Genomic DNA, 13670 nt, shown 5'->3' with positions numbered 1-13670 from the left:
ACACATGTAGGTCTTTAAAAGTGCATGTCGGATGCCTTATAGTAGGTTCGAATAATTACATGAACTGCCCACCAGAGCTGTGGAGCTTTCGTAAGGAATCACCTTACACACAGAAAGTAAGCCATGTTTGATGGGCTACTCTCTGTTGCGATTGTGAATAATATCTTTCCAATTCACTTACAACAGACCTAACCACTAAGCCTCATATACACGTCTGATCGCATATCTCAGTTTTAAAATAGAATACTTGAACTGCAGAAAATAGCCACTTGAAATTATTTTGCAAGTTCAATAGGAACTCAAACCAGACCAATTATTTGAGCATTCATCTCTCTTCTCTGCATAATTTGTCTTAAACCAAAGTGTAGCAAATGGGAATTATATGATACTTATTATTTTCAGGATGTTTTCTTTCAGACAGTTGGTTTTTCATGGGGAACAACATAATGTTGTGTCTGACCCAGTCAGATTACAGATCGGATCTTGGATATATCCATGAAGACCTCTACTGTGAGGTATAGCTCTCCCTGCGCTGTCAGAAACGTAGGTCACGTCAGCCAGGCTTCATGACTCTACCTCATAACTTAACCTCAAAACCGAAAATGACTTGTTTCGTCCTAGTGGGGACCAGACAAAATAAAATGATCAGAATGTACTGTCTTTGTGGGGACATCCGGTACACATAGGGCTGGAACACACATATAGACAGTGAGATATTAGCAGGGCCGGCAGTGACTGACGTGTGTCAGAAGGACAGGAAGACACTGGAGAATGTTTAAAGCAGTCACGTGATAAAAAGAAAATTATTTTTTAAATGCAATAAACACAAAAAGGTAAAGGAACGCAAAGAAATACACATACAGGGGTTCAGCCTTAGGAACCAGGGATCTCTAAGGTTTGTGTGGCTGAGTGATTTAACCATTACAGTCAACTACAGGCTGTTTCCTACCCAGAAATGGAGTGTCCAAAGCATTTGCAGAATTGATGGCTATGTTGGACAACAAAATAATTGTCACTGGTCCAGGGTGAACTACAGTAGTATAGTTAAAAATGTATGAGATTCCTCACTGGATATTTTTTAAAAGCTAACTCAACGGTTCACCAAGTTAAAATATATTTCTTCATCACAGACAGAATCAATATCAAACTATGAAGGAAGACATTTGTAAATAACAAAATGATCTAAGGGACTTATTCAATGCAACCAATCAACACCGTATTCCCCACAGAGCACCACTCTCAGGGTCATCAAAAGGCTCTGCTCAGAAGTAATGCACTATGGGTAAAGAGGTCCCATTTCAGACACGATGAATCACTTCAGCAGACTGTCACTGCTGATGACATAGCTTCAAGAACCGACCACTCAAGGACTACTGTGACTGATTTGTAGTCTGTAAGATTTTACAGCTTCATTTCACAGGACAAATATGTTGTTGAGAAAATGATAATAAAATACAACATTTTAAAAAGAATACAATGCACATTTTGGCACCAACACAACCTATTTCATCAGTTTCCCCTTTTGATGGTCATTTTCTGACTTATTGCTAGCAATCATGAAACCGCCCCAACATTTTTTGATCATTATATTTGGAAACTGACAGCACAATCGAAAGACACGCAAGTTACAGACGCCCTGGTGACTGGTAACCCTGATGCTCGCTACTGTAGGTCAGCTAGACCCTGGCCTGCCCAGTCCGCCTCCTATATGTATGACAACAACCATAAAGACATTTCACAAAAGCTACCTACATATCAAAAGTGTCATCAAACAGAATTTAACGCAGCTGGTTCTTTCTGGAAATAATGTAATCAAGCGACAGGTTATATCGAATATATCATCACTCCAGAGATGCTTGTAAGGCATTCTGTCTGATGAAGTCTGGTTACTTACGGCATGACAGTTGCCATAGCGACTTTGAGAACCTCACCGACATTCTACGGCTACGACTGACAGCTAGAACCTCCATTCACGCAGACAGGGAACACAGCACAGCAGAGGAGACTGGGAGCCAAATGTAAGACGTAGCAGATTGAAGGAGAAACACTGAGTTCGGACAGAATGTCTGTGCCACATGCCAGAATGACAGGAGTGGTTTTGAGCTGTTCCATGAGAACTCACCACATAGTGCTATCTTTAACAGTACAAACACAGGGACCTTATGGGACACACACGTTGGCTTAGAAGCTACCAGAACATTGGCAATAAAACACTGGCAAAGCATGTTGCCTACAGTAGGTTAACCCTACCACAGTGCGGATGATTCAGTCAAAACGGAGGGTTGTGAGGAGGCAGTTCCATACTGGCTGACTCATCCATTTCCATTCATTCATTCACTAAAGGTCAGCCAGTACTCCAGGGGTGACCGTCAGAAGATAAAGGTGTGATCGGTGTTCATCAAGATATTGACCTGAATGGTTTTTTTAGGGTCTTAAAAAGGGAGCAAATGATCATAACGTTGATAAAGCTGCAGTGCCTCCTTCACCATTGCTGCGGGTACCAGGCAACAGATTATAAACCTATCTATCTGGTGATAACGGGACGGAAACATTGGCCGACCAGCCCAAGAGCAGCACAGCGAGGGAGATCGGTTTAAGATAAACAGCTTCTAAATCACTAGGACACAAGGCTACTCTCAGGACAAGTGCTGTGCTTGTTCTTGGCCTATGTGTGAGGAAGGTAGCCAACTTTAAACACTCCCTAAGGCCATGGCAACTTTCTGCGGTGGTTGGGACTCGCATCCAGGGCCAGAGCTAACGCAGGGGAATGGTGGATACGATTCACAGGGCCCAAAGCTTGGGGGGCCCACTGATTGTAATAATGTCACTGTTGGCTATAATTGAGGGTGCTCAGGTGAATATCTTTTCAGGTGGCCCAGGATACCCAGCCACGGCCCTGCTCGCATCCATCAAGTTACCTGAGAAAAAATGTATATAAACCAAAAGGGAAGTGTGTGTGCATGTATGTGAGTGGGAGCGTGAGAGACAAACTGGAGATACAGTGGATAAACACTAGATTCGTGGTGGCTGACAGGATAGGGAGGTGGCTGTCTCTCAATTTAATTTACATTTAAAGTGCTTTATTGGCATGGGAAACATTTGTTTACATTGCCAAAGCAAGTGGAAAATTAGAAAGATAACATACAACTAATAAGAAAACTTTTAAACGATTCTAAGTAAACAGTATACACCTAAAACTTTTAAAAGGAGCCTTTTGCTAGATTTCCCAAATAGTCTATTGTCGAAATGTTCACGCTCAGTAAATTCTTTGTCCCCCTAAATATATTCTACTGTTTATTTTGGTCCAAGCAATGTGTAGTGCTGCCTATCCAAATAAATTGGGATAAAGCTCTGGAGAAATCTCAAATAATTACAGGCATTGCTTTTGAACAGTTGATAGTTGACCATACCGTATTTCTCCTCAATAGGTTAGCTTTACAAGTATCAAGCTAGCTACCAAGCTAGTAAGCTTACCATTGCCTAAGACATGGTAGTTTACCAATGTTTGATTTGTTTTTAAAAATGTTCTAGGTCTAAGGAAATATGTGTAAAATGTGGTCATACATTTGGCTAGAGGTTAGGATTTGCAGCTCCATTTGCATTTTTGCGGGCAGTGTGCACATTTCCAGTATTTTCTCTAGAACCATGTCTGCATATTGCGGCCACTCTTTACAAGTTGACACTTTCCAGTGTGTCAAAAGGTTCTCTTTTTGTTTTCTCATGATTGGGTCTGTGTTGCTCTCCTGGGGCTCTGTGGGGTCTGTCGAGGTGTTCAAACAGAGCCCCAAGACCAGCTGGCTTAAGAGTTCAACTCTGTATATGAGGATTTTGTCATGGAAGATTTCAGAATCACATTCCTAGATAAGGGTGTGAAATTTAACATTGCTTTTATTGATATTGATTTGAGTGGGTATGGTCCTTATTCTGCCCAAATTGTATGCCTTATTTGGGTGTTTGGATTGTACTCTGGGAATGCATTATCAAAATTCTGCATGTAGTGTCAATTAGGTGCTCATTCCACATTGTGATTTTTTTATTCGTAAGAAGCCCAGACCCCACACCTCTGAAGTATAACACGGATCCTGATTGGGACCTGAAGTTCTGTTCTTTTTAAGGGCGTAGAACGCCTTTCTTGACTTGTCTCTCAGATCATTCACATTTTCCTGACCCTTATTTCACCAGATATGTTGACTGAGGACACATTCACATTAACAGCAGCAACAAGGGTTGATTGCCTTACGTTAGAAATTTGAGTTAGAAACCTTCATTTACTGGTCAGGTCTTCTAAAAGCTAGGCCCCAAGTTCTTGCAGCTAGGCCCCAAGTTCTTGCAGCTATGCCCCAAGATCTTGCAGCTATGCCCCAAGATCTTGCAGCTATGCCCCAAGATCTTGCAGCTAGGCCCCAAGTTTCAGCTAGGCCCCAAGTTCTTGCAGCTAGGCCCCAAGTTCTTGGAAACCCAGTAGCTAGAAAATCAGTTCATGGTCCAGCCATCTTACTGAGATTAACTTTCAAGGCCCCAGTCTGACAGCATTTATGGAGAAGATTTAGGTGTGGCCGTAGAACCTCATTTTTGGGGGACTATCCCTCTTTCTCTGGACAAGCTGCTACTATGACAAATCTCCTGGACGGCCCCCCTGTCACTGTAGACATCTCATGCTCCAGAGGGCTGCCTTGTCAATCACCCTGCGGTCTGTTCAGGAGGGAGGTGGTGAGGGGTATGGTGAGACAATCTTCTGATTGACACCTGTCCAGTAGCAACACCAAGAGACAACATAAAGCAGAGGGAAGAAGCACACACGCACCCACAGACCAACGTGCCATCGCTACCAACTTTCCTCTTTTCTCATCCTCCACCAATCCCTCTGTTCTTTGCTCTCATCCCTACCTCCTCTGTCCATCCCTCTCTCCTCTGCTCGGCAGCCAGGCTGCTGTAGCACCCCATGCAGCGTTACCAGGGAGAGGAGAGACTGACTGCAGCTGGATTTCAGGGTCATTTCAAGAACAACCATTCTGAGCAGCTGCACAGAAACTGACTCCTTTTTCAGTTCATTCTGAGGTATCAAGGTTCTCTCTTTCGCTTTCTCTCCCTCTTTCTATCTCTCACACACACACACACACACACACACAAAAACACAAATGCACAGACAGACACACTAGGGATGTCAAGTCGGTAGAAATGTCAATGCCAGTTGGAAGGTCACTTGTAAACACAATGGTGGAATGCTTGCTGCTAAGCGCCACAGAGAATGAACCCAGTGACAGACTGTGATTGCAGGAAACAAATGTCTTCCTAGGTATTCCAATGGCCAAACAATGCTGCTCCAATTCCCTGTCCTCCCGTACGGCTGGACTCCCATAGTGCGTCTCATCTCAGAGGATACGTTTTCTGGTTGCGCGGTAGAGAGCACTAGCTTTGTCTGACAACGCAAAGTCCGTCTTCATGTAAACACAAACCATAACATATAGTACACACGTGCTACTGTAGCAAAAATATCAAAGGCATCTCTCGCGCGCGCACACACAAACACACACACACAGACAGACAGACAGACAGAAGCCAGCATGGCCGGGCTCCTTTTCATAACACAACACCACCAGCACCAGCACCAGCACCACCACCACCACATCAGCTGTTCCTCAGGCTAGGGCAACAGCCAGTAGAGAGGGAGCGCAGAGCAGCATCAGGAGCAGCAACACACACAGAAGACGGCGCTCAGAAGCCCCGTTTACTTACAGCATACTCAATGGTTCCTTTGGGTTTCTGGAACGACATACGTCTGCTGCCATCCTTCTTCTCTTGAGTCTTCTTCTGGCCGGTATCTGAAAGCAAGCGAGGCAAGGTACGCATTACGTTCATGTTCCTCTCTCTCTCTCCCCAGCTTGCCTTGTCACAAGCCGCCGTTTCCCAGCCCCACGGGTAGACAGCTCATTCGTCAACGGTAAGCGTGCGAGCCAGCCAGCCTGCGATGTGAGCGGAGTGGAGCCTCTTTCTGTTCCCCTCCCTTCGCCGCTCTAGCTCTCTCCCTCTCTCTCTTGCTCCTCTCTCTCTAGCCCTCCACCACTCCACCACACTTGCACAATGACAGGCGCTGATTCCTCCTGCTGCTGCCTCTCCTCTCTCAGCAGACATACAGCACCCTGACCTTCACCACACACTGAGCAGAGGAGAAGAGAGCAGGGAGGACTGGGAGGGAGGAGGGCAAGTGGCAAAGGCTGAGAGGAACAAGCTAGGGACTAGGACTAGTAATGCAGCAAGGAAATGAAAATAGGACTTGTTTGAGGCTGGAGACTAGGGCCTGGGGTACGGAGACTAGGGCCTGGGGTAGGGAGACTGGGGCCTGGGGTAGGGAGACTGTGGGCTGGGTTGCGGAGACTAGGGGCTGGGGTTTCGGTGACTGGGGGCTGGGGTTTCGGAGACTGGGGGCAGGGTTGCGGAGACTGGGGTCTGGGGTACGGAGACTGAGGACTGGGTTGCAGAGACTGGGGGCTGGGGTTTCGGAGACTGGGGGCTGGGGTTGTGGAGACTAGGGGCAGGGTTGCGGAGACTGGGGCCTGGGGTACGGAGACTGGGGGCTGGGTTGCGGAGACTGGGGGCTGGGTTGCGGAGACTGGGGGCTGGGGTACAGAGACTGGGGGCTGGAGTACGGAGACTGGGGGCTGGGTTGCGGAGACTGGGTTCTGGGGTATCGAGACTGGGGGCTGGGTTGCGGAGACTGGGGGCTGGATTGCGGAGGCTGAGGGCTGGGTTGCGGAGACTGGGGGTTGAGGTATTGGGTTGAGGGCGGAAGGCTTACAGTCCAGTCTGGATTCTCTCGGTCAGCTTGGTTCAGCTCATTACAAGCAGCAGAACAGATCAGAAGCCTAACAAGTCCCTACTTCCTCAGTCTTTGTCACTGAGCAGCTGGACTGAAATATGAGTCACTGACCATGCAACCATTCTATTTCTGGGGCTAAGGATTCACTGAAGAGGGAGAGGAGGGAATGAGAGCAACTTCAGGTGGAGCTCCACTGTGTATTCACATGACTGTAGCTAGGACTCCACTGTGTATTCACATGACTGTAGCTAGGACTCCACTGAGTATTCACAGAACTGTAGCTAGGACTCCACTGTGTATTCACAGAACTGTAGCTAGGACTCCACTGTGTATTCACAGAACTGTAGCTAGGACTCCACTGTGTATCCACATGACTGTAGCTAGGACTCCACTGTGTATTCACAGAACTGTAGCTAGGACTCCACTGTGTATCCACATGACTGTAGCCATGACTCCACTGTGTATTCACAGGACTGTAGCTAGGACTCCACTGTGTATTCACAGGACTGTAGCTAGGACTCCACTGTGTATTCACAGGACTGTAGCTAGGACTCCACTGTGTATTCACAGGACTGTAGCTAGGACTCCACTGTGTATTTACAGGACTGTAGCTAGGACTCCACTGTGTATTCATAGAACTGTAGCTAGGACTCCACTGTGTATTCACAGGACTGTAGCTAGGACTCCACTGTGTATTCACAGAACTGTAGCTAGGACTCCACTGTGTATTCACAGGACTGTAGCTAGGACTCCACTGTGTATTCACAATGATATGGAAATAATGTCTGAAACCTGTCAGATGCAGCATAAAGGCTGGGATAGAATATGGGCTTAGGTGATCAAACATATCTGCACTAAACAGTATTGAAGCTAAACAGTATTGAAGAACACATAAATATATAGTATTTAATAAACCAGGTGGCTTGAATTCTGAATGCAGACTGGGTGATAGCTATGGTATACAGGAACCTTTACCATGGGTATGATATCTTATAGCCATTTTATGGCTGTAATTGCATTGGTAACCGGTTAATAAGAACAATAAAGCGCCTTGAGGTTTGTGATATACTGCCAATATACCACAGCTAGGAGCTGTGTCCAGGCACTTTGTGATGTGTTGTGCCTAAGAACAGCTCTTACCCGTGGTATACTGGCCCAATAACACAACCCCTAATGCCTTATTGCTTAAATATACCACATGGTTTATAAACTGTATGGTTCAAACCCTCAATGCTGGTTAGCTAAAAGCTGTGGTAGGAGTCTGTATAAAAATGACAAAAGATTTATTTTTGCTTGTCTAATTCTATTGTTTTATTACTATAACAATTAGGCACGTCAGAAGTTTGTGCTATTCAGCCAATATATACCAAGGTCTGTATCTAGACCCATTGTATGGTACCTTAGACGTGGTCTATTTGCCATAGACCAAACGCTTGTGTCTTACTGCTTAACTGAATAATATATGCAGGATTGAAACATGTACAGTTTTGTGTCTCTGTCTTCTCCACTTGTTTAGTTTACACCTCACATGCAGTTGTATTAGAGGGGTGTATGGAAAAAGTAAAAAAAATGTCTGAAACATACTTTAAGGTCAGAGATAATAAAAGTGATGTGATACCAAAGACATGGTGCTGTGAACAGTAGGTGGGTTAAGCCAAGAGCTATATTGCCTGAAAGTAGGAGGGTTATGTCAAGACCAATGTCACCTGGCAGTAGAAGTGTTGTGCCAAGCGCAAGAATAAACATCACGAAGAGAGAGGGAGGGACAGAGAGAGAGAGAATGAGAGAAGAGATTGAGAACAGATTAGCCAAGAAACAAAAAGATCAATATCACCTGACTGTAGGAGTGGTTAAGCCAATACCAATATCACCTGACTGTCAGAGGGTTAAACCAAGACCAACATCACCTGACTGTCAGAGGGTTATGTCAAGACCAACATCACCTAAACATAGGAGAGATAAGCTAAGACCAACATCACCTGAACATAGGAGAGATAAGCTAAGACCAACATCACCTGAACATAGGAGAGTTAAGCTAAGACCAACATCACCTGAACATAGGAGAGTTAAGCTAAGACCAACATCACCTGAACATAGGAGAGTTAAGCTAAGACCAACATCACTTGAACATAGGAGAGAAAGAATGAGAGAAGAGATTGAGAACAGAGAGTGAGATGTAAAGAGAGTAAGAGACCTAAAGCTACAATCACCTTTTGCTATGGCAAAAGAAGAATTTACATAAAACCTTACATAAAAATATACACAAGACACTTAAATAAATTCTGGCAAACCATCCGGCGCCTCAGGAGAGGGAAACAGTGCCCTACCAACGCTGTTTACAGTAGAGGTGGGCAGCTGTTGACCTCAACTGAGGATGTCGTCGGGCGGTGGAAGGAATACTTTGAGGATCTCCTCAATCCCGCCGTCACGTCTTCCATTGAGGAAGCAGAGGATGAGGGCTCAGAGGTGGACTCGTCCATCACCCGGGCTGAAGTCACTGAGGTGGTCAAGAAACTCCTCGGTGGCAAGGCACCGGGGGTGGATGAGATCCTCCCTGAGTACCTCAAGTCTCTGGATGTTGTGGGGCTGTCTTGGTTGACACGCCTGTGCAACATCGCGTGGCGGTCGGGGACAGTGCCTCTGGGATGGCAGACCGGGGTGGTGGTCCCTCTTTTTAAGAAGGGGGACCGGAGGGTGTGTTCCAACTATAGGGGGATCACACTTCTCAGCCTCCCCGGGAAAGTCTATGCCAGGGTTCTGGAGAGGAGAATACGGCCAATAGTAGAACCTCGGATTCAGGAGGAACAGTGTGGTTTTCGTCCAGGCCGTGGAACACTGGACCAGCTCTATACCCTCTACGGGGTGTTGGAGGGTTCATGGGAGTTTGCCCAACCAATCCACATGTGTTTTGTGGATTTGGAGAAGGCATTCGACTGTGTCCCTCGTGGCATCTTGTGGAGGGTGCTTGGGGAATATGGGGTCCTGGGTCCTTTGCTAAGGGCTGTCAGGTCCCTGTACAACCGGAGCAGGAGCTTGGTCCGCATTGCCGGCAGTAAGTCAGACTTGTTCCCAGTGCATGTTGGACTCCGGCAGAGCTGCCCTTTGTCACCGGTTCTGTTCGTAATTTTTATGGACAGAATTTCTAGGCGCAGCCAGGGGCCGGAGGGTGTCAGGTTTGGGGACCACACGATTTCGTCTCTGCTCTTTGCAGATGATGTTGTCGTGTTGGCCCCTTCTAACCAGGACCTTCAGCATGCGCTGGGATGGTTTGCAGCCGAGTGTGAAGCGGTGGGGATGAAAATCAGTACCTCCAAATCCGAGGCCATGGTCCTCAGTCGGAAAAGGGTGGCTTGCCCACTTCAGGTTGGTGGAGAGTGCCTGCCTCAAGTGGAGGAGTTTAAGTATCTAGGGGTCTTGTTCACGAGTGAGGGAAGGATGGAACGGGAGATTGACAGACGGATCGGTGCAGCTTCTGCAGTAATGCAGTCGATGTATCGGTCTGTCGTGGTGAAGAAAGTCGATTTACCAGTCAATCTACGTTCCTACTCTCACCTATGGTCATGAGCTTTGGGTCATGACCGAAAGGACAAGATCCTGGATACAGGCGGCCGAAATGAGCTTTCTCCGCAGGGTGGCCGGGCGATCCCTTAGAGATAGGGTGAGAAGCTCGGTCACCCGGGAGGAGCTCAGAGTAGAGCCGCTGCTCCTCCACATCGAGAGGGGTCAGCTGAGGTGGCTTGGGCATCTTTTTCGGATGCCTCCGGAACGCCTTCCTGGGAAGGTGTTCCGGTCCCGTCCCACCGGGAGGAGACCCCGGGGAAGACCTAGGACACGCTGGAGGGACTATGTCTCCCGGCTGGCCTGGGAACGCCTCGGTGTCCCCCCGGAAGAGCTGGAGGAAGTGTCTGGGGAGAGGGAAGTCTGGGCATCCCTGCTTAGACTGCTGCCCCCGCGACCCGGCCCCGGATAAGCGGAAGAAGATGGTATGGTACACTTAAATAAATGACATCATCACAAGAGCAAATACTCTGTTTGTAGGAAATTTTAGAAGAGTATTGAATATAATTTTGATACGGTGCTATCCATTCTGCAAAATTAGTCGCAGTGTTTTAGAGTATGGCCAGAGTTGGCAAATGAATGCGAGTTAAAATAATGGGAGTGACAGTGTCTGGAGCTCCAGCTAGTCTTATTGAATGATATCTCAACAAAAACACTGCTCTCTTACAGATCTGGGTGAAAGTCATTAGTTGTCTAACTTAATTTGACTCTCTCCCTCTCCCCAAAAACTAAAAAGGAAACAGAGCAAGAGTTATACAGTACTACTGTGTTTTCTCTAACACACGATAACTCTTCATTTAGGATGACAACATTATCTTTAGAACTTTAAATAAAAACAACATTGGTGCTGAATTGCGTGGGCCCTGTCTTCTGACTTACTAAAAGGATGGCTGTATATTTTTTAAACAAAGACGTCTCTCATGCCAAGATTCAGTCTAACAGTCACAAGCAGGACCGCAGCAGAGAATGCCTTTGTGATGATGACTCGGACGGGATTCTGTCACACGCCTGGAGGAGGCCTCGGCGGAGTTCCCTCCCTGTGAGACAGCCAGCCAGGCAGCCAGGCAGGAAGCCAGGCAGGCAGGGAGGGCAACACATTAGCAGTGAGCTGTGTGGTGGCGAGGGAGGCATCATGTGCAGTGGAGCAGGGCAGCTCTTCTTTCCGACTTGGTCATTAGTGTTGCACAGCCCTGCAGGTTAATACCACACACACACACACACACGCTACACTCTCAGGGGAATAGCAATGAACAACAACTAGTGACCAAGGTCACTTTTTTTAATTTTTTTAAGTAGATTGGAATTCAAACAATCGCAGAAATGGCTCAGACAAATTGCTGAAAACAAATGGAAAATTAGCTACACATCCCTCCTGCATGTGATGTACTAATACCCAGCCACACAACATCCTCTCAGGACCCTGATTTGGTGGCTGATGGGAAGTTATTAATAGCAGCCCCCTCATTCACTTGTGTTAACAGCAGAGGAGGCCAGAGCTCTGTGTGTCGATGGGAGTAATCAGGTGCTACGCTCCGCACAACTTCAGACTACAGCGGGTGTGTTCGGAAAAGGGGGTGAGGGCAGGGCGTGAACAGGAAGGTGACCTGTTGGTCACTGTGTCAGTGAGCATTCAGCGGGGGTCGCTGGTTTCACCATTCACAAAGGACAATTTGTTTTATACATAATCCCACTGTATGTCGGAACCAATATGTACAAAAATCCCGCTGAAATAAAAGCTGAGAATCTGCACTTTAACCGCAGAGTCATTGTTTGCTTCAAATCCAAACTGGTAAAGTATATAGAGTCGAAATAAGAAAAAACTGCGTACAGTCCCAATAATTATGGAGGGCGTTGTACAAGGTGACACATGGCCTAGACCCACAGCCATTGTAATGAATATACACTGGCTTAGCTGTCAAACTTCACAAGGGAAACCCACAGTGACAGCACACATCCCTTTGCCAACACTCTTGCTGTCTTTCTATCCTCCCATCTCCCTCTGCATGCCCCCCCCCCCTCCTCCCCATGCCCCTCTCTGTCTAGCTCTGCATTATTCAGTCAGTTTCCCCTGCGTACAGCCCCACCACCACCAAACTTTGCTGGAGCAGCACTTTGTGTTGTGTCTCTGCTGTGTTAGGACAGAGAGGAGAGGGCCAGTCACGGACACGTCAGTGTGTTTTAAAACGGTCTCCCCTCTCCTCCTCCCCTCTCCTCCTCCTCTCCCGCCCATTGTCTTCCCCTGCCCCCGCATTTACACTTGCAAGTTGCTTCAGGTCAATTAATCAAACCTTGATGCTGTCACAGGCCTGTTGAGTGTCACCTCATCCAGACTGCCTCATTAGCACACACTCCAGGGCGACTAATCACACCATGATCCTTCCATCGGTTACACAGTTATTGCCTTGTGTGTAATATTCAGTTTGCAGAAGTACTGCTGTAACTTAGGCGCTGTGCTGTAATGTCACATGTTATGATTCTGATGCTCAGTTAAACTAGTGTGGTGCTGCAACTGTAGTCGCATGTAATGATTCAGCTGCTCTGTAGCCCTAAAGTTCTCTGTTGTAACTAGAGTCACATGTTATTATTCTGCTGCTCTGTAGCCCTAAAGTTCTCTGTTGTAACTAGAGTCACATGTTATTATTCTGCTGCTCTGTAGCCCTAAAGTTCTCTGTTGTACCTAGAGTCACATGTTATTATTCTGCTTTGCTGCAGCCCTTAAGTTCTCAGTTGTAACTAGAGTCACATGTTATTATTCAGCTGCTCTGTAGCCCTAAAGTTCTCTGTTGTAATTAGAGTCACATGACATTATTCAGCTGCTCTGTAGCCCTAAAGTTCTCTGTTGTAACTAGAGTCACATGTTATTATTTTGCTGCTCTGTAGCCCTAAAGTTCTCTGTTGTAACTAGAGTCACATGTTATTATTCAGCTGCTCTGTTGCCCTAAAGTGTTCTGTTGTAACTATAGTCACATGTTATTATTCTGCTGTGCTGTAGCCCTAAAGTTCTCTGTTGTAACTAGAGTTGCATGTTATTATTCAGCTGCTCTGTAGCCCTAAATTTCTCTGTTGTAACTAGTGTCACATGTTATTATTCAGCTGCTCTGTAGCACAAAAGTTATCTGTTGTAACTAGAGTCACATGTTATTATTCTGCTGTGCTGTAGCCCTAAAGTTCTCTGTTGTAACTAGAGTTGCATGTTATTATTCTGCTGCTCTGTATGAGTATTTTATTCCTCAATTCTCTTAAGAGTTGGGGGATCCTTTGATTTCCAATGTTAAAGTTATATTGCAATGTAATA

At 46.4% G+C, this 13670-nt stretch overlaps 1 protein-coding gene across 6 annotated transcripts in view; it reads right to left on the bottom strand.

Annotated features, from left to right (window-relative positions):
- Positions 1-13670, bottom strand: part of oxr1a (oxidation resistance 1a) — a 210972-nt gene that overhangs the window by 38580 nt on the left and 158722 nt on the right. For all 6 annotated transcript variants that reach the window (XM_010885213.5, XM_010885212.5, XM_010885209.4 and 3 more), the window contains one exon: positions 5737-5822. In XM_010885213.5, the coding sequence (XP_010883515.2) occupies positions 5737-5822 (86 nt within the window). The remainder of the gene's footprint in view (positions 1-5736; positions 5823-13670) is intronic.

The sequence above is a fragment of the Esox lucius genome, chromosome 20 (genome assembly GCF_011004845.1).
Source record: "Esox lucius isolate fEsoLuc1 chromosome 20, fEsoLuc1.pri, whole genome shotgun sequence".
Taxonomy (NCBI): Eukaryota; Metazoa; Chordata; class Actinopteri; order Esociformes; family Esocidae; genus Esox; species Esox lucius.
This window is presented reverse-complemented; position numbering and strand designations above follow the sequence as displayed.